Source organism: Gastrolobium bilobum, unplaced genomic scaffold (genome assembly GCF_033153095.1).
Source record: "Gastrolobium bilobum isolate Gb01-03AN ecotype WA unplaced genomic scaffold, APGP_CSIRO_Gbil_v1 utg682, whole genome shotgun sequence".
Taxonomy (NCBI): Eukaryota; Viridiplantae; Streptophyta; class Magnoliopsida; order Fabales; family Fabaceae; genus Gastrolobium; species Gastrolobium bilobum.
Genome location: NW_026898450.1, coordinates 303,183 through 324,565, shown reverse-complemented (window position 1 = coordinate 324,565; position 21,383 = coordinate 303,183). Strand labels below are relative to the sequence as shown.

The following is a 21,383-nucleotide window of genomic DNA, read 5'->3' as shown; positions in this document are numbered from 1 at the left end:
AGTTGAACTAAAAACACAAAATTTGTTGAAAGTTGTAAGATTCAACAAATTCCAAATTTATCTACTTCATAGAAATGGCTCAAGCAAATAGCTCTTACTTAAGTAATAAATCCAACTAGAACTAATCAGGTAGCTTAGTGTTCTTGACCAGATATACTAGTCCAACATATTGAGCTGGCTTACGAAGCTCATATAAAGGGTTACACCTCTATTTTTACGGTGAGATTTGTGGACCCTTATTGTAGAGAATCTCATTCCCTTGCATAGAACATCTCGCACCTCATGCATTAAGTGAGTGTGTTTGCCTCACATATAGTGTGGCTCACAAGAGCAAAACGATTATACTCATCATTGGGGAATTTTCTCTTTCTATTTATACCCCTCTTCAAACATAGAGGGAACAACTTTTGCACACTATTTCCAGAACTGTTAGTCTCTTAAATACTGATCTGGACCTAACTTATGCGAGATAGAGGCTCAAACCAATAAAGGTCCATATGGCCTAAGAACCATCAAACTTGACCAGCAAGGCAACTCATCCCACGTACAAACAGTGGGAAATCTCGCTTGCTTGACTGATAAGCCAAAATGACTTAATGTGAAAGAAAACATCATTACCAAGATTAGCAGTTCAGACAACTTGACAACCCTTTGAACCTAGTAAATGAATGACAACATCAGCTAGCCACCACATCTACAAAGATTAGCCTAGCCATAGGCTTCAGAACCAAGGAATGACCTGTGAAAGGCCACCCTCCTACACCAATGAAAATGAACAACGCCTTATGAAAGGCGACATAAAACAAGACATTCTACACTATAAATACAAAGGCATTCAACCCAGGTAAGAGATCTCTCTTTGAATACTTGAACCATATTGAATATTAAACTGACTTAAGCGTCGAAGTGCCTTGCAGGTACCCACCCCACTAGTCACCTCCAAACTACTCAAACATCAATCTCGCAACTTCTCATCTCAACAAACAACCCAACATCTCGGCAAGACTCTATTCAACCTTTTTTCTCTTCATCAACATTCTTCATCCTCAACCATACGTGACAGACCCAGCTCAATATTTATTGTACTTATTGAATTCTTTCCTCATAAACTATCATGCCTAACACATTCCTGGGTGATTCTCAACCTTCGCTTGAGCATTATTTATGATGACTCTTCATTGAGTTTAGAATTCATATCTCTGCCTCACTTCATTAAGTAAAACAGTCCCATTTTCATCACTCAATAGTTTCACTTAGTTAATTTGATACAATTTGATTAACATATAATCTATTATACCTATATGACATCATGATGATATTGGATAAGTCTTTTCTTTCTATTCACACATACTTTTTTTTTTTTTTTTTGAAAATATTCCAATCGATTCATTGTTTCGCAACTAATCCGATTCGGGGCGGGTCCAAGATTAAGGCTTTAAACCCCTTCCAAAGATGGTACTGGGGGAGATTCGAACACATGCTCTCACCCCCACCTGTTTAGCTCCCATGCGCCAACTGAGCTACCACCATTTGGTTCACACATACTTTTTTGTTAGAGGATATTACATTCGATTTTTTTTATCCTATTAATTTTAATTATAAAATTCGTACAAAAAAATAAATTAAAGTTAGTTACCTATAAATTATCTATTCATTAATTGTTTTTCACAAAGCACAAACCCATACCTACCCTTATGGTTATGATGATAACCCGGATATTGAATTATTGATTTAATCAATTTTTGAAAAAGACGTTGGATTATTTTGTGATCACCCTCAAGCATATTTTTAGCGTCACAGAAATAGGTATTTTTTTTTACTAAAAATAATAAAATAGGACTCAAATGTTATTAATCATAAAAGAATACATGAAATAAATAAAATCAAGGGAAAAGTATTTATTATTTTAAATATTTTTTTTTCTTCTAATTTTAACAATGATGTAATAGTTATTCAGTACAGGAATATTAAAGATATTTTCGACATCGAACCACGTATGTTTCTAGACATGGCTCGTTGGTTCTGACCTGGATTTTCAGCTTCTTTTTTTTTTTTTTTTTTAATATGTTACTGAAAGAATCTAATGGTCCCATTTACCACAACCACAATATCCTCTTACTCAGAGACTTCTTTATCGATGCCTTGGATGGAGAATATGGAAACGACTTGTCGTATAGCATGATGTCCAAAAACATATATCTAAAACTCCAATTTACGGCGGCACCAAAGTTAGCTTCTGTGCGAATCAGTGAGGCAGGAATCTAGGGTTCGTTATCAAAATTAAAAGTTCTTCGAGGTTCCCCTTAATTTCGTTATCATACCTGAAATTTTCGATCGATATCGATAGTGCTGTGTTCCCTTTTTCTCCCTTTTCGCTCAATTTGCATTGCGTAGCTTCAATCATTTACCTTGCATTGCGTAGCTTCAATCATTTACCTTGAGGTACTCTCTCTCTCTCTCTCTCTCTCTCTCTTAAATTCTGCATAACAGAAAGGATTTGGCTTTCAATCATTTACCACAGTGTTCTTCTCTTTGTTGTGTGTGTAGGCAAGTTGGATAGATGGATTTTTTTTTTCTTTATTTTTAATTTTTTTGTTTTTTTCTTCTTCTGAAATTTGATGTATGGTGGTTACGGTTGCCTTAGTGGTTAGCTAGTAGAAGTGTATAACAAAGCCTATCTCAGTGCGTATCTGTAAATTTGTGGCAGGAAGGTGCACAGATTGGTACATTTTGTTTGGAAACTGCCATTATTTTTTCTGAGATTGGACACGTCATGATTCTCCTTTTTGTTCTGCCATCTCATTCCTTTAATGCCTAATTGACTCTTAACTTTTAACTTTGTTTGTTCACCTTGCATTTGAGTGGAAACTTTTCATATTTATTACATTTCATGCTCCTGCAATTCTGGATTTTCTTGAGGGGCTTTGTCCTCTCCATTTGATTTTATGTTATATAAGAGCTTGTGCTCTTCAACATGCCTTTTGAACTCGGATCCCTTTCATCACCTTCATTGTCTCGTTTTGAGAATCTTTTTGTGACTTGGCTGTCAATGCTGCTAATTATTTTATCATTGCCCCTTTAGTAAAAGTCTTTCGCATTGCGGCCGTATAACTATAAGTCTTATCTCATTGCACTGGTTCCACTGAGATTCATTCGCTGCGACTCCTTTTTTGGCCTTTCTTTTTGTTTCCTCCTTTCGATATGTGTATACTTCTTCCCAGGAATTCTTCTGGCCTCTGTGCCTTCTTCACAGTTGCCTCACAAGCTTGTTTAATTAATTTCGTAAGATGCCAAGGGGAAAGAGAAATTCTTCATCAGTTGCTAAGCCATCTGAGCCTGAAAAGGCAGTTGAATCTGATGAGAAGGTCGATTTCGATGAGGAAAATGATCCCGAGGAAGCAATGGAAGAAGAAATTGAATATGAAGAAGTAGAGGAAGAAGAGGAAGTGGAAGAAATAGAAGAGGAGGTGGAAGAGGTGGAAGAAGAGGAGGAGGAGGACCCAGAGGAGGTAGAGGTAGAGGAAGAGGAAGAGGAGGAGGAGGAGGAGGAGGAGGATGAGGAGGAAGTTGAAGAAGTGGAAGAAGATGATGCCATGCAAAACCGTAGCAGTGATGAGACCATGGTGGAAGATGAGGATGAGAAGAAAAAGCATGCTGAACTTCTTTCTCTTCCTCCTCATGGATCTGAAGTATACATTGGTGGCATTCCTCATGATGCCTCAAATGAGGATTTGAAAGCTTTTTGTGAACGTATTGGAGAAGTTACGGAGGTAAGCCTGTACCGTCTTTATTGTCCTGTGCTTATACTTGTATATACAATATGACCCGTTAACTTGAAGTTTGATGAAAACAGGTTCGAGTAATGAAAGCAAAAGATTCTTCTGAGAATAAGGGATTTGGTTTTGTGACTTTTAGAAACGTTGAATTGGCTTCAAAAGCCATTGAGGAGCTGAATAATACAGAATTTAAGGTAATATGATAGTCTCAGTCATTATGCATTCATAGCTAATTCTCCTTGTAATTTGTTGGCTTTGCAACTCTATTATTACAAACTTTGCTGATGCATAATGCAGAAAACGTTATTCTTAATGCAATTTGGCTTACGTTCAATGCTTGACTGTATCAATGATCAATTGTCTCAGGGTAAAAAAATAAAATGTTCAACATCTCAAGCAAAACACCGTCTTTTTATTGGCAATGTTCCCAGAAGCTGGGGTGAGGAAGATCTGAGGAAGATTGTAACTGAGATTGGACCTGGAGTTACTGCTGTAGAACTGGTCAAGGTATGTATTATGCTGTTGTGATTCCATTCCACTTTTAAGTAAAAGTACCTAGCGATTATTTGTTACCATCATGCCTTAATCATCATAAAGTTGTTTATTACAATCATTCGTAAATTGCATTTGCATCATGCACAACTGCAATTACATGGAGTTAGCATTGTGGTATTCTTATTTAACTGCACTTGTGTTTATTTTTTTTTCGTTGCAGGATATGAAGAATATAAACAATAACCGTGGATTTGCTTTTGTCGACTATTATAATCATGGATGTGCTGAATATTCAAGGCAAAAGATGACGAGCCCAACATTTAAGCTAGGTGACAATGCTCCAACAGTGAGCTGGGCTGACCCTAAAAATGCTGATTCCTCTGCTTCATCTCAGGTTTTGACTCATATGCCTTCCTTATTTTAAGCCCAGTTATTAATTGATAGTTATGGTTAATGTGACTCGTAATGTTTATTATAATAAGAAGTCTGCAATTATGATGGAGCCATCAATGTATTTTACATCACTGTCCTTGTGTGCAAGTGCTGCTTGCTAGATTTTTAAAGTATTGTTTATAATGAAAATTCTGCCGAATCGTTAAACTAAGTGGAACAGATTGGTTTGTTTCTGGGAAATTCAAACTTCTGGGCTCTGCTTGCTTTTGGAAAATAAGTAAATAACTCCTGCATTCTTTTTCTCATTTGTCAATCATTAATTTCTAAAATTTCTTCATGATTAAATGGAAATTAAATATCTTCTAGGTGAAAACTTATTTCAAACATAGTGAAGCCACCAAATTATAACCTACTTGGAGCTGTCCCCATGACCACTACCCATGGTCTCAAGTGTAGCTAGCGTTCATTCATTGGCTGGTGTGTTTTTATAGAACAACATCAACACTACCTTTATCTCAAACTAGTTGGGAGGGTTTTTATAGAATAAGTAAAGAATTAATATTAGTAAAAGAAAATAGTATAATGGAAGAGGAGACTAAGGGCCTGTTTGAGTTCTATTTTCAAAAACAGTTTTTTAATTTTCAGAATTAAAAAACAAAAAAACTTGTTTGATAATGCCTGTTTTGTAAAAATTTCTAAAATGTTATTTCTGTTTTTAAGTTTTTCAAATCAAATTTAGAGAACATATTTCAATTGTTTCTGTTTTGTGTTTTGACTTAAAACTCTGAAAACGAAAAACAAAAAACGCAGAAAACACTCATTTCATGACTACTCTACGAAATAGTTTTAAGAACAAAAAAAAACAAAACACATTCAAACAGGCCCTAAGAAACCCTGATTGGCATAGGCTCGAAACAAAAGCGGAAATAACAGATGGACAAGTTAAAACAGTATAGCTCTCCTATCCCTTTGCATATCTGTTAGGGACATGTCCTTTAAAAAACCCAAGAAGGCTCTGCCAAAATAACTGTGAAACAATTGATATGCATTAATGCCAGCAAATCCCCTCTTATTCATATTAACCTTAAACCTGAAACCTTCTCAGACAGCTTAAGAATAAAATGAACATTTTTTATGACAATAAACTGGTGGATAAGTGGCTGAAAGTTGAAACTAGAAAATGAAGCTAATGGCTGGCCAGAAAACTTGGAAATGAGGCAATTTGTGGCAGTCCTTTGTGAAGTGGATGTCTGATGTAACTTCATGTGCCATCATTTGACTAGGAGTTCTTTTGCAATACTCCAGGCCCTAACAGATGAGCACGTGCTGATTCCGATGGTGGCTTCAGTTTGTTGGTTGGGGACTGGGATGGTGGAGGCCTGGAGATTGCTGCTACAGTAGAGAGGGATCACAGCCACTAATCTTGGCTGGGTTGTAGCCATGGTGGGCAAGGAAAAGTATGCTGGAGATTGCAGCTACAGTAAGGTGGAAAAACTAGGATTCCGGTGGCCAGAGCCAGTGCACAGCCAATGAGAAGAGATTCACTGGACAGAGACACTGTGGGAGAGGAGTTCCAGGCTTTGGGAACTTGGCAGCATAATAGTGACAGGATACACTCATCAAATAGCATTACTTTGATAATTGAAAGAGTGCGAGAAATTGTGTGAGAAATTGTGTGTGGGAGAGTGTGTGTTTAGCTTAGACATAGTCCATCTTATCTATACCATGAGTGCATTAAGTAGTGAGTACAAGAGCTAATCAAGGGATAACTATAGGACTAATTAACAGTTATTAACTACATTGATAACTATAGTTGACTAATATCCTAGTATGTGCTAGTTATGCTAATGAATGTTGAAACTGAATCTTTAGCTTACAAAGAATCTATCTAACATGTTTTATGAACAAGAGCTAATTATCAGCTATTAACTACATTACTTCAGTCATTATTATAGATGACTAATTTTCTAACATGCGCTAAATATGTTACTTAATCTAGACTACTCTTTTACTATATCTAGACTAGTATCCTAATAGATTTTGTCCTAGATGCATTACTCTGTAGTCTGTGCACATTGAATATAGTGAATTCTTATGCATGCATGAACAGGTGAAGGCAGTATATGTGAAGAACCTTCCTAAGAATGTCACTCAAGAGCAGTTGAAGAAGCTTTTTGAACACCATGGGAAGATCACAAAGGTGGTTCTTCCACCAGCAAAGTCTGGACAGGAAAAGAACAGAATTGGTTTTGTACATTTTTCAGATAGGTCAAATGCTATGAAAGCACTAAAAAACACTGAAAGATATGAATTAGAAGGTAACATTGGAATTTATTAATTTTCCATATTTTTGTACATATGTAAAGGTTGGTCAATATTGATTAGGTTTGTTCGAAGTTTCAGGTCAAATTTTAGAGTGCTCTCTAGCAAAACCACAGGCTGATCAAAAGTCTGGAGGATCAAATACACAGAAGCCAGGATTGCTTTCAAGCTATCCTCCACGTGCTGGTTATGGTTTGGTTGGGGGTCCTTATGGTGCACTTGGTGCGGGATATGGTGCTCCAGGTCTTGCACAGGTGACGTGTGCATTTCTGTTGCCATTATATATTCTTTAGCTTGTTTCCAAACACGAAATTGTTCTTGTATGGTCTCATTTTGTGTTAACATAAATCATTAGGTTGATGCTAAGTAATGACGTTATAAAGCTCTACTAACTTGGAAAGAATTGAAAGCCTTATAGCATTGCATACCACTTGTACATGTTCAATATATTTTAAATTTCATTAGAAATCACGTGTACTAGGCATATCAGTATATTGCTATTTGAAGTGTATTTACATGCCAGGTGATGTACTGTTGTAAATATAAAAGGAATAATTGTTGTTGATTTTTTTTTTCCTTTTATAAGACAGATTATAGGGCAGACTTGTTTCTTATTTGTTTCCCTTGAATTAGGTCTTTATTAGCATCCGTTTGTATATCGTTACACTTTGTACATGAATAATCAAGCAATAATATTCAATATTTCACATTTCAACTTCTATGTACTATATGCCATTGATTTATTCTCACATTCACAATCTTCTAATCTGAGATTCTTGTATCTTTTGCAGCCCTTGATATATGGAACGGGTCAAACTCCAGCTGGAATGGCCATGATGCCTATGCTTCTGGCTGATGGACGGATTGGATATGTCTTGTAAGTAGAACTGCTAATCATAGATCAATATGTTATGTGTATAGCAGGTTATATCATGACATTTGGTAGATTGCAGATATTGTTGCAATGATGTTTTATATTCTAAAGAAAAACAATTTCCAATGGCTTTATGTAACTCCTTAGCTGTCTGAATCCAGAGCCTAAAAATTCATTTATTATGCAGGCAACAACCAGGAATGCAGCCACAAATTCCATCCTCACATCAGAGAGGTGGCAGAAGTGGTGGTGGCGGGAGCAATAGCAGGAATTCTGGCAGTTCAGGTAAGGGAAGGCACAACAATGATAGTGGCCAAGGGCGCAGATACCGCCCATATTAGCTTGTCTTGATGTAGATGGGAACGTTATACTGGCACCATCTTCTCTCAAAGTGTCTAGTTGATTTTGTGGCTATACAAGCTCGTTTAATTCATCGAAGTATGCTACCAATTTTTTTTTTTTTTTACATTAAATATTTATTCTGTTCATTCAGTCTTGATTACATAGATGCAGTGTTTAAAAATCCGGCTCGGGCCATTGACTAGGCCGAGGTCAGGGGTCACGGGTTTAATTGGGGGGTCATGAGGTCATTTTGCTAACCCGGTTTTATACATTAAAAAAATATAAATATATATTCTATATATCATAAAAAATTCATGATATACTTAATATAATTCAATTAATTACATCCTCAAGTTAATATTTACAAGCTAATCAACATATTCCAATGGAGTTAATGAAAAGTTATATCGTCAAACTCAGGTCCCTTGTCCTTTTCATGCGCTTATAACAGTATGTGAAATGAGATCTCTTATAGGATAGAAAATAGTAGAGGAGAGGCGGCGATACGACAAATTAACGGTGGGGAGAGAAGAATCAACACGGTGGAGATTACTGGAACAAGGAGACTGAGTCTGGGTATGGAAGAGAAGATCAAAAGAGAAGAAGAACGATTCAGATTTCAGATCTAGTACTAAATCTAGGCAATGAGTTTTTATTTTATTTTTTTACACATCAAACGATGTCATTTCGTGTATAATTTATTTATTTTTTTAAAAAAAATGCAGTGATCCCTTTGATCCCTGACTCGGGAGTTATGGGTTCAATCAGGGGTTTCGGGGGTAAGAGGAGTCAACGAGCAAGTAGGATCTAATTATTAACTCGAATCTTCGGAGAGGTCAATGACTCGGCGGGGTCGACTTTAGAGGGGCGGGGTCGGCATTGGAGTGGGACGGGATTTTAAAACGTTGCATAAATGATGTTGGAGGACGTTTATGCGCAAGTTGAATTCCTCGTATGTTGATAATTAATCCCGTAGTCCCATACTTGAGACCTTTGTCTAACCGGAGAAAACCTCAAGCAGACCATTGTTTATACTATAAAGGTAACTCATCCTGGGGTATCTCATTGGTATTTAATAAACTGACATATATGACTGTTACCGGCCCCCGCTCGTCCAATTTTCCATGGATTTGTAAACTCTAATCTTATGGACGTGCAAGATTTGAATACAAAATTATAACAATAAAAAATGCAAAAAGCACAATGATTAGTTTCTCCTCAAGATTTTTTGGTTTAAGATTCCGATCCATCCCGATCATAGTAGGTGAATCTCTTAGAGCTCGAAAAGGCCACAAGTAATAAGAAAATAAAGTTGTGCAATCACTAATGAACGTTTAGTCTAGGGGGCAGATGTTTTACCTTACTCGGATTGTGTAAAGTTGTGCCCTACCGTTGCGGGAATTCTGTAGCTGACAAGAACTCTAGAATTCAAATGCGTTAGGTGTGACGCTTAGAGGAATCAAAGTCAAAATCAAAGTTAAAAAATTGTTTGAAGCATTGCATATTAGAATTTAGAGATTTAAACCGACGTTATTCGACATATCCTTTGTTAAGCATGGTTTACTGTCAGATTCTCGAATTTGGTTCATCTGCAATAAAACTACACTGCATTCTATTTATTTGACATTAAAAAAACCACATGATATAGAAATTTAATGCATACCCAAATATCATAACCTCATTTGAAGGTAGAAGGATAGGAAATGGGTAATCAACTCGACTAATTTTAACCTCCTTTACCGCATTAGTTTAAAATTTGTTAAGGTAGTGAGTGGATCATACAATCCAGGCTTTAATAACCAAATGTAATATAACTGCTTATGTCCGGTGCATAATTTTAACGCATTTAATCTAAAAGCTAAGTTTGTGTACGAAAATTTCTCTTTTCCACCTCTTTATTTTACCCCCCACACCCATCATGAAAGAATGCAAGTCATTAAGACTTAACTGACAAAGCTATATTTCTGACATAAATACAGAGGAGAGAAGTGCGCATCATCCAAGTAACAAGGAGTCATGTCTATTATCCAAATACACCACCAAACATAACGCCCTTACTCAGTCATGACTAACGCTTGTAACTGCCTCCATCCCTTTTGTTTCATTGACTGTCACCACCCTCTCCTTTATCAGATGATTCATCTTCCAACTTTCTTTTCTTTTTCGTCTCATTTCCCTTTCCCTTTGACACTGCCGCTTTCTTCCCAGCATTCTTCTTCCTGAACTCTGTTGGGCAACGAAGAAAAAGTGTTTTAAGGTCCGCTAAAGGCTACAAAGACAAAGTGAATGAATTCTTCCAAAACAAACTATTAGTCAAATCAAAACAATTACATATATCTTCTGGAATTCAACCCAAAAGTTTAGAGCTCTTGGGTGAAGAAGGTATTTTTAATAGTTTATATTATTCTCTAACACACCTCCTCACACAAGAGTTATTTGGGCTCACACAAGAGTCATTTGGGCTTGAAGCATGGATATTGCACAGTCTCCCAATTTTTTATGCTTATTTAATTTCACGAAAAAGTAGGAGGCAATGAGGATCCAACTTGTGACCTAGTGGTTACTGAGGCTCTTATATCATGTAAAAAACTAATTCAACTCTGAAAGCTTAAACTGTTGGATAAGGGCTTTTTTAATGGTTTATATTATTATGTAACATTTTCTTTTTTAACATTAAGAAAATTAATAAATTTTCTTAAGACTGATTACTGATGCAAAAGATTACAGAGACAGAGTAGTGTCTTAATCTTATATGTTTAAAAAATGTACTCCTCTCTTACTATCCATACGTACCTCAATATGAATAAAATAACAGATCCTCCCATTACTCTCTATAACTTTGAACCAAATATTACCCACTATAACACTTTGGATACTCCTAGCTACTTTTTACAATCTTTATACTTTTATTTTTTAAACTTTTACAGTTGAGATAAATGATATTTTTTTTTATTATGTCTAAAATTAAACATGCTAATTTTCAAAACATAACTCCACAGGAACTTGACAAGTTACTGAAAGATAAATCATGGCTAGTCTGAAAAAAGTAGCTTCATCTTTGCCATCAAGTCAACATTGTAAGACAGAAAACAAAAACTGACCTTCAAGAGAAGCTTTTAGAGGACGAACAAACTCAGAGAACTCAGTTTCTTCAAGAGCTTTGAAAACATCTTCAGCATTGATAATCTGCCTCTTTGATTCCTTACATATGTCATTAGCCCTGCACATCATCACATACAACATCAATCACTGTTCTGCTTCTTCTACCTCAAAAAGTTTCCATTTTTAATCCTCCTACAGTTTAACTTTATCTATTGAATCAATCATCGAACACAATGCACTGACAAAATTTCCTGATTGCCTCCAAAATCTGAATCCTACTTTTTCTAATTAACCAAACAGAGGGAAAAGGGATTGAAACTTCAAATTCAGAATGTTGAGTGTGAAATTTTGAGAAATTAGGGTTAAATAAGATGGTATCGTGGGCTTACGTTGCAGAAAGGTAGTGTATGAAGATCCTAGCGCTTTCGGAGAATGCGAGAAGAGCGTCTTTGTGGACGGAAATGTCTCCGTCGTCGGAGAAACGGGAGAGCTTATCCTTCACCACGCGGCGCACGATAGTCCTGGGCAATTCCTCCGCCTCTGACATTTTCTAGTTCTCTGCAACCAAACCCTAATCTTCGATTTCGATTTCGATTTGGAATTGGGAATTAGGGTTAGGGTTTCTCTGTATCTATCCGGCTAGGCTTTTTTTCCCGCCATTATTATCATTACACTTTCATATAGTTTGGGCTTTCTCGTCCCTCCAATCAAAGGCCCAATCTTTTCCCCTCGGCCTGACCTAAAATTTAATTAGAGAGAGCTTCACCAGTGACTTATTCTCCTTTCGTAAGAACCATGGTTTTTAATTTTTTTTTTTTTTTTTGAAAATGATTTTTAACATGGCAAATTAGCAATTACCACGGTCTGAGCAATTGTGTATCACTGTATCATACTCAAGGAGTAGAGCAGTTCTGTTTTTATTTTTTATGAATCCACAGGTACTCCTTTATCTGTCTGTTTGGATTTTTATTTTTTAAGTTAGAAGCTAATTATAAGTATAAGTTAGGTCAATTAGATTTTAATAAAAAATTCTTGTAATGAAAAATTCTTTTCTTATAATGAAAAAGAAGAAGATAAAAGCTAAAAGATTATATGAAGAGCTCTTTTTTTAACTCTTATATGCTTTTCTTGAATTGTGTGTTTTTTTAAATGAAAAACTATAGAGATAGAGAAAGAAAGAAATAGTTTTCTTGAAATATGTATTTTAAGCTAAATTTTTTATATAATTATCAAATAGTTTTTTGTTTTTTTAAGCTCTTTTTTTTATTTTTATTTTAGCTTATAATTTAAAAAAGAGAGGATCCAAAATGTTCTAATCCTCTTGAGGAGAAGAGATTATCAAAGTAGGTATACCAATAAAAAATTTTCCATACATAAATCAGTAATCGAATTCAATATAATTAAGGGATTTAATTATCTACCAATTATGTCGGATTTTGTTCGCAGAGCAATTCTATTTTTAAAAATAATTTTATTGAAAGTCATCTCATTTAGCGTTCAACTCTTTTTTGTTTAAAAAACTAAATAAATAAAGGGAAAATTATTTATCCTTCTAATTGACACAACTTATATTCTTTCACTCTCACAAAAAGGTGGGATCCACACCTTTATATTTTTTTTTCAACTCTCTTTCCTCATTTATCTATCTTTTTCACTCTCTTAAAATAACATAACTTTACATCCTTTATAATGACACACATTTTTCTCATAAATAAACCCCATCATATTATCTCAGTTAAAATAATTTCATTTTATAAGGGGTGACTCTTTTCATTTATCAATGGATCCGTCTAGAGGTGGCAAAGTGGGCGCCCCACCTCGCCATTAATCCGCCAAAAAACGAGTCAGCCCGTCCCGTCCCGCTTTTGAAAGTGGGCTGAAAAACTCAGCCCGCCCGCCTCGTTTGGCGGGTTAGCCCTCCAGCTCGAGCCTATTTTACACTGACTCGCCTTGACCCGTCTATGCCCGCCATCAACCCGCCCTGCCCCGCCCCGTTTTTGAGATGAGTTGAAAAACTCAGCCCGCCTCGTTCCGTTTGACGGGTTGGGCGGGTTGCCTGCCGAGCGAGCCCGTTTTGCCGGCTCTAGATCCGTATAATGAATAGCATTTTTATATTAAAAAAACTAGGTGTATCAATCGGTAACGTATGTTGAAATTTTGACATGAATCCAAAATAATATATAAATCTTGAAATTATATTTGTTTCATATCAAATCCATTTCAAATGATAAAAAAATATTTAAGCCCTTACTTTTTAAATTCAACATTTATAATCAAATATTATTTGACATATTCAAAATAATTATTCTTATCTCCGATTATTGATATAAAAGTTCATAATACAACAATATAAGCGATCAAATAAAACATAAAAAGTTTATTTCCTGTGCATAATAATAAAAATAAAAATAATAAAATTTTGTCACCGTAATCAGGAATCGAAATGAGTTCTAAACTTGAGGAAGAGTCATCGAGAAATCTACGTAAAGAAATTGGATCATCATTATCACAATATGCCCAAAGGCATCATGGCACTTTTTTTTTAATTAAAAGTTATTTCTAAATTAAAAATAAAAAATAAAAAAAAAGCTACAAACTGTTTGATAATTATATAAAATTTTTAGCTTAAAAATTACTTAAAAGATGTTCATTTAAAAAAATACACATTTTAACAAAAACTGATACAACTTAAAAAAAGGTCTCCCTAGAGCTTTTGTTTTTTTTTATTATAAAAAAAACTCTTTTTATTATAAGAGCTTTTTTAAAAATTTATTTTATCTAACTTTTACTTATAAGGAGAACATAAGCTAAAAATAAGAGTTCCTAAACAGGCATTAAAGATAATATACTCATTCCTTTTTCTCTTTTTTTTTTTATTTTTTTTTATTTTGGGGTCCATTGTAGGAAATAATAATAAAAGAAAAAAACCTAGCTTAGCTAATATTATAATACGATAAAAAAAAAGATTGAGTTGTGTAGGAATATTTTTCTATACATCAAATGTACCTAATTAGATACATTTTTTTTACAAAGAGAAAAGAAAAGAAAAGAAAAGTTTTCTTTCCATTTAAATCCACACTTTCATTTTTATTTCATCTCTATCTCAATTTTTTTAATTTTTTTAGACAGATGACGGTGCATCGGTAGCACCAAAGGTTTGCTCAATTGTGTGAACTCATTTACTGTGAGGTCAATCATTTCTCTTGGAAACATGAAGATATTATAATTTTTTATTTTTAGAAATATTTCAATCAGTTCATCACTTTATGATTAGTTCGATTTAAGATGAATTTTGAGATTAAGACTTCAAACTCTTCTAAACAATGATACTGAAAAAAAAATTAAAGAGATACTCTTACTGCCACTTACTCAATTCCCTAACCCGAGCCATTTGCTATACGGAGAGATTATTTAACAATGGAGCAATTGAATTTCTTGTTATGCCATGTCTGAGAAAGAACTACTACACTATTTCATCTTGCATATCACCTAACCAACAGTAGAAATTTGTGAGTAAACTTTGAGAAATAAATTTGTTTTAAATATTGAAATTATCAGAGAATAATATTTCTTTTTTTCTCGATCAAGAACGCTTTACTATAAGGGGGCGTTTGGTTGAGGTTATACTTTTATTATCCCATGCATCTGGTTTTGAGATTCTTGGACGTTCATGTTTGGTTAAGGTTTTTTAAAAATTTCTCCATCTAACAGATTTCTCCAGCGTTTGAAGAGTGCGTGCGTGTAAAATGGAGAAAATTTCACTGTTCCGAATGACCACTTCGATGGTGGTTTTTGTAATTGCATGGGTAAATGACAAGGGGGACAACTAGATGGAGACGAAAATACCCAAACCTAGCACAGCTGTTTACATATCTGCAATTAAATAAGTTGTTTGGTTCTTAAAAATTGTGTTGGGTCAAACTGAAGATATTATACAAATGCATTCGTGTAATATCCCCATTTCCACTTCCTCTGATGTGGGTATACACGAAGGTAGTGACAGTGAAAGATAGGGACTTTTATTTGTAAAGATATAATAAATTAAATAAGCATGTATGCATGTAGGACTTAACTATATATAAGTGAAGTTAGGAGTTCATGCCAGACATTTCAGTACAGGAGGTAGAGTGAAGCCACACTGTTAGTGAGCCTAGTGTAGTCAATGATGCTGATGTAGCCACAGGTTTGAAAATTCTTGATGAAAGTCAACAGGACCAATTTTGGTACTAGTGTAGTAGCCAGGTGAAGGTGGACCCTGAGAACTAAAACAACAAATCATAAGTCAGGATATAAGATAGATGAGAGGAACCATATGGTGGAAAATGGCTCGTCATGATGATGGTCATTTGAGTACATACAATGACAGTGAATAAATTTGTCTCCATAATTTTTAAGAGCTTCTGTTATCCTTCCGTACCTTGATAATGTGGATTAGAGGTAGTTCTTTGATCGTAGTGTAAAGGGTTTGTGAGTCTTCTAGGGAGGGTTCAAACATTGATAACATCTTCGTTTTTCAGGATGACTATCCAGTCATTAAAAGTCTAGATGTACAATATTAACCACATATGGTATATATATTTAGCATGTACATTTGTAGTCTCTGGAATTGAGTGAGATAAAAAAATACAAACATGTTATATTCGAGTTATTTTTACCTCTGGAATTGGGTTATTTTTACCTCATGCAAACATGTAAAGATACAACTATGTTTACCTCAAATTTGTTAATGGTTTCCTTGGTGACATTTATTTGGTTTGGTGTGAAAATCTAACAGAGATTGCATGCCATAACTTGTGACATTTAATTAATTGATCACTGATTGAACCAATTAAATTATTTGGTTGTTTTTTAGTTCTTACTCTTATTGTATTGGTTCTTGTGAAAAGGGTATGGGGACTAATGAAATCTCAGTTTAGCAAATTGTAAAGGACTATATGGCAGCCATGTACTATGACTTTGTGCAAAATTTGTATCATGTTTGAGCAATTTCATGTCATTGAGATATATATTGGTGAAAGATAATAAAGGTTTTAATAGAGTTCAGCATGAGCATGAATGAGGATCCAGTTCGTGAGTGGATTCTTTATGAGGGTAAAGCTACAAAGATAACCAAAATTACTCCTGTTGGTGGTGGTTGTATCAATCTTGCTACTCGCTATGACACTGGCACTGGTTCTTTCTTTGTTAAAACGAACTGGTATGACACATGCATCATGCTGTTTTTCGTTTGATGATTGAGCTGCCTTTTGGGGTTGATATCAATGAACTGAGTTACAAGTTTTATTATGAATTGATTGGACTCGTACTTTGCAGATGGGAAACTCCAAGAACATGCAACTGAACTGATATCTGTTAATCAGTTAGAATGTATCTGTTATCTGCAAGTCTGTTTTCTGTTCATCATGATGTTCACATCGACTTGAACATTACTAGAAGAACTATGATCATGCTGTTGTGGTCAACTAAGGTTTCACCAGAACATTTGGCTTTTTTGCAAGCATTCAATACTGGAGATCATGCCACCACATATGCTGCCATGAAGAATGCAGACATGAACCCATTTGCCTTTTTTTTTTTTTTGGTTTAAAATTGCATGATGTATTGTAAATGTTGTGAGTTCATTGAACATAAGCTAGGTATCCCTGTAGCCACCTTTTAAAGACACATTGATAAAGAACAAACTGTAAAATAATGCCTTGGATGCACTTGCATGCCATTGACCTCATTGTTGTAGGATCTTCTATTTTTCTTTCTTTCCCTAGTGATCATGATATAAAATGTGGTGTTGAAAGTATCAAGTGTATATGGACTTGACAGTTATTTGCAAAAATGATTCTTCAATTCATAATCTTTGAATGTGTAACTTTTCTCGTAGCACTATTGATTACATTCAGTGACTGTGTTTTGTATGAAATTTATCTCTCTTTTGTGTCTCTGTAACCCACACAACCGATTGTATGAAATTTATCCGTAAAAAATTTGATACCGAGCATTAAAATTTTTTCAATGAGTCAAACGTGCACAAAAGACATAGAACGAGCTTGGGAGGAGACAAACTTAGGCTATATGGAACGAGCTTGGGAGGAGACAAACATATGAATTTATTTTATGTTGATAAATAAACAATTTTGATATCAGCTTGTGCTGCTGCCGTTGCATCATAACAGGGTATTTAAAGTAAAGGGTACGTGATTCAAAAAAATTTAAAAACAGAGATATTTTCGTAATTGCCATTTATTTTTCCATCTATATTTTACCTCAAACCAAACATAGACTTTGTAAATCTTACCTAATTTTCCCTGTAAATTTTTTTACAATCAAACAACTTTTTTTATATTTTCCTACCAAATTCACTTTCCAACCATTTCTCTATTAATTACATTTTTCTAGTATTCAAAATTTTTTTCCTCAACCAAACGCCCCCTAAGTTTATACAGAAACACAATCCTAACGTAAATCCCCTTTCGTTTATGTCAACAAAACTTAATCAAACAAAAATTTGTAATATAATTATTCAATGCCCCATATATAATACATCCCGGGTGAGCTTTGCTTGAGTGTATTAAATTATTCAAGAATTCTCATTTTAACATATAATCAAGTGATTGCAAGAAATCTATCTTACAAATAATTTTCATAACTTACAATTTCCCTTCTCTGAATTTAAATCCCCCCACTCAATCATGATTCAAAATGCAATTGATTAAATTAAATAATTGACATAGAAAAGGATCACAAGCTCAGTTCATAGGCGCGAGGTCATTTTGATTTTTGATAGCTTAAGGTTTTCCCATCCATACGGCACAAGTGCACAAAGAGCTATAAAGTGGGGACACACCATTTTAATGGAGCACATTAGAGACATCACTTATCACATTTAAATGCCAGGCGAAGGTGCTTATCATCTTAATATCACAGTGCTTGCTTGCACAAACAAAAATTCATTATCCCAAATAACTAAAAATCCCAAAAGAAAGACTGATTCTAAAGCAGAACAAGCAAAATAGCTGCAAAGTCTACCTTAAACTACCAGTTTCCTCAAGCAATGGTTTAACTTTCAGACCAGCATTTCTCAGTAGAGTTCTCCTTCCTGGTGAGTTTCAATTACACAGTCTGAAGTTGGATAGGAGACACAGGTAAGCAGATAGCCTGCCTTCAGTTGATTGTCATCCAAGAATGAGCCATCAGACTGATCCACTGAACCAGAAACAATCTTCCCAGCACAGGTAGAGCATGCTCCGGCACGGCACGAATAAGGAAGTTCAATTCCAGCATTCTCTGCTGCATCTAAGATGTAGGTATCATCAGGTGCCTCAAACTCATTCTCTTTTCCATCTGGGCCAATCAGCTTAACCTTGTAAGCAGCCATGGCAGTAGCTCTGAATGAAGAGGATGACTTCAAGCCAAATGATCTGAAAACACTCTTCACAGACCCAAGAGATGAACGGCACTTCACTGTGGTAGCAACAGTGGATTGATTTTGGCTTGGAGTTTGAAACAAGCAAAGGGGGGAAACCTTCACAGTTGACATAGTTGCCATGATTACCCTGAAAATATATCAATATTATAAAATTAATCTTTTACAGAATAATGAGGTTGCCTACTACAAGGTGCAGCAGGAATTAAAATAGGTTTTATATTCTAATGAATAAAAAATTGAGACTCGAAACCGAGTTGGATTTAGTTCAAGTTCAATAAGATTGACATTGTTTGGCAAATACATTCATGCAATAACAATACTCTTCTGAAGAAATTAAAAGAAAAAAATTAACTTGATTATAATTATATGTTGGCCAAAGATTTTACACGAATGATATTTCACCTAGAGTTACATATGACATATGTAATATTTGTCATTGCTGATTAAATCACAGTACAAAATTATGATGCAGGTAACACAAAATCGAGAGTGCAATTAACCATCCATGATATCCACAAAAAATCTTTAGCTTTTTTTATTTTGTATCATTACATCAACAAAACATTGCAAAACACAGCATTTTGTAGAAAAAATTGATAATTTATTCATCTGATTTTTTGCCAACCAATTACAACGTAGTAGCCCACACATTCAACATGCACAAAATGATCGAATGAACATTTACTTCAACACTTCTTTTTGCTAAGTGCCTAAGTTCTTCTCATCTCATTTTGTCTGAAATCTTAATGCTAAGATCCCCATATGTCACTAGTGAAGCTTCAACCATCATCTACTAGGCCAGGGAAAATGCTTGCAGATGAGATTAGTAGAGGTATTGATTTCAAACAACGCAATACCAGAGAAGTGGATTATACCACAGTTGCAACAAAATTATATGTAAGTAAAAGATTTTAATCCAAAAGCAAATTGTAAAATTGACTTCAACCATGTTGAAGAAGGAATTTATGCCGTAAAAATTCACAAAGAATGGAACCAACTCCATTCCTGTTCTATAAAAGGCTCTTGTTATATGGAGCAATATGAGAAGAAGCAAGCTGGTGGCTCTCTGCTCTTCACTCGAGGCTCCAAATTTACAATAAAAAAAACCTAACAAAATGGCCTCATTCTATGCTCAAAGACAATATTCATAAACACTTGTTACGCATAAAACATAATAAACCCTTTCATAACTAGTCTAATGACAGATTCCAAAAGCTCTAGCACTATCACTCAATTGCATCAACAAATAAGTAATGAAATAAATTCAGCACAAAACATAAAGTTCGTTTCTTTGCATGAAAACCTCCTAATGAGATGACAACGCTCGCCAAGCAGCAGTGCTAGAAAGACAAAAAAAAAAAAAAAAAAAAAGCAAACATGTAAATTCATACACACAATTATGTTCCATCTAGTTATCATATCAAACCCCAAACCCCATCAAAGGGGTTTAAAAAAAGATTTTTTTTGTTATTTTGTTATTTTAAAATAAAGAACACCCAAGTTCCTTAAGGATATGAGGAATAGTTGAAGAAGCTGTTTAGTACAAAAATCATGAGATATATAGAAAAAGAGGAGCCCTGATCAAGGTTTGATGGACAGGTATAACTTGCTGAAATAAATTGCACAATCTAACCATCCAAAATAAACAAAGATAAAGATTATAAGAGAGATCGAGAAGAAGAAAAAAAGGATATGGAAAAAGAGAGAGATTTAAAGGGCTTACAGAGAAGATCTTGAAGTTGCTGTTGTTGGTTTGAGATGGAAGCGGAGAAGACGAAGTGATGATTCACGAGAGAGAGAGACAGAGAGAGACGGAGAGAGAAAGAGATATATAAACAAAGTAAGAGAAAGTGATGGCGTTGTTGGCGTTATTATTGGGTATCTGTAGAAAGACGAATGTAATTGCCACCCCTCAGATACCCTATTCGCCGCCCACACCCACCAACAATTTTCTATAAAAATTTTGCTTTTGTTTTTTTCCCAAAAAAAGCCCTTTTAAACAAAAAAAAGAATCACAACATTAATTTGTGATTAATGATATGTAGGTAAGTAATTAATTCATTTTGACAAGTGTAGCAAAAGAGAGGATACTCTTCTCACCAAAAAATTCACTACCTACTTAATGAGTAGGAATTTAGTGGAACAGTGATCATTTTGTCACACTTCAGCAAATTAGCAAATTATTTATCAGACTGTCACGTCAACGGTAAAAATTTTCGGAATGCCACGCGGCATAATTCGCTCCATTGTGCAGCGAATTATGCTTGCAAATAAGTCACTACTATGTCATGTCAGGCTGCATAGTCAGCAAAAATGACAGGTGTCAAGCAGGCAGTAATTTGCTACACTGTGTAGTGAATTATGCTTGTATTGCTGCCTGCTTGACACGTGTCATTTTTGCTGACTGTGCAGCCTGACATGACATATTTCGCTACACTGTGTAGCGACTTATTTGCAAGCATAATTCGCTGAACAGTGGAGCGAATTATGCCGCGTGGCATTCCGAAAATTTTTACTGTTGACGTGACAGTCTGGTAAATAATTTGGTCAGACATGACAAAATGGTCACTGTTTCGAATTTAGTGCTCTCGCAGCACTTTTGATTTGATGGGATGGAGGAAAGAGGAAGAAAGAAAAAGTTGGGAAGAGAGAAGAAAAA

At 34.9% G+C, this 21,383-nt stretch overlaps 3 protein-coding genes across 5 annotated transcripts; 1 reads left to right on the top strand and 2 right to left on the bottom strand.

Annotated features, from left to right (window-relative positions):
* The first annotated feature begins 2,239 nt into the window (after window positions 1-2,239).
* LOC133316354 (heterogeneous nuclear ribonucleoprotein Q-like) lies at window positions 2,240-8,458 on the top strand. 3 transcript variants are annotated; one of them, XM_061518088.1, is made up of 9 exons: window positions 2,240-2,442; window positions 3,222-3,770; window positions 3,854-3,970; window positions 4,143-4,283; window positions 4,492-4,665; window positions 6,775-6,982; window positions 7,068-7,240; window positions 7,778-7,863; window positions 8,048-8,458. In XM_061518088.1, the coding sequence occupies exons 2-9, from the start codon at window positions 3,288-3,290 to the stop codon at window positions 8,199-8,201; spliced, it is 1,536 nt and encodes a 511-aa protein (XP_061374072.1). In that variant the 5' UTR covers window positions 2,240-2,442; window positions 3,222-3,287; the 3' UTR covers window positions 8,202-8,458. The 3 variants fall into 3 exon arrangements, with proteins under 3 accessions (XP_061374072.1, XP_061374070.1, XP_061374071.1); XM_061518086.1 differs by having other exon boundaries at window positions 2,708-3,770; XM_061518087.1 differs by having other exon boundaries at window positions 2,240-3,770.
* Window positions 8,459-10,144: 1,686 nt separating this feature from the next.
* LOC133316356 (DNA polymerase II subunit B4) lies at window positions 10,145-11,936 on the bottom strand. The gene is made up of 3 exons (XM_061518089.1): window positions 11,694-11,936; window positions 11,304-11,422; window positions 10,145-10,428 (listed from the first exon to the last, which is right to left on the bottom strand). Exons 1-3 carry the CDS (start codon window positions 11,849-11,851, stop codon window positions 10,304-10,306), a joined length of 402 nt encoding a protein of 133 aa, XP_061374073.1. The 5' UTR covers window positions 11,852-11,936; the 3' UTR covers window positions 10,145-10,303.
* A 6,181-nt stretch (window positions 11,937-18,117) lies between these two features.
* On the bottom strand, window positions 18,118-20,673 carry LOC133316362 (uncharacterized). Its single transcript, XM_061518100.1, has 2 exons — window positions 20,448-20,673; window positions 18,118-18,851 (listed from the first exon to the last, which is right to left on the bottom strand). The coding sequence occupies exon 2, from the start codon at window positions 18,842-18,844 to the stop codon at window positions 18,377-18,379; it is 468 nt and encodes a 155-aa protein (XP_061374084.1). The 5' UTR covers window positions 18,845-18,851; window positions 20,448-20,673; the 3' UTR covers window positions 18,118-18,376.
* Window positions 20,674-21,383: the final 710 nt, after the last annotated feature.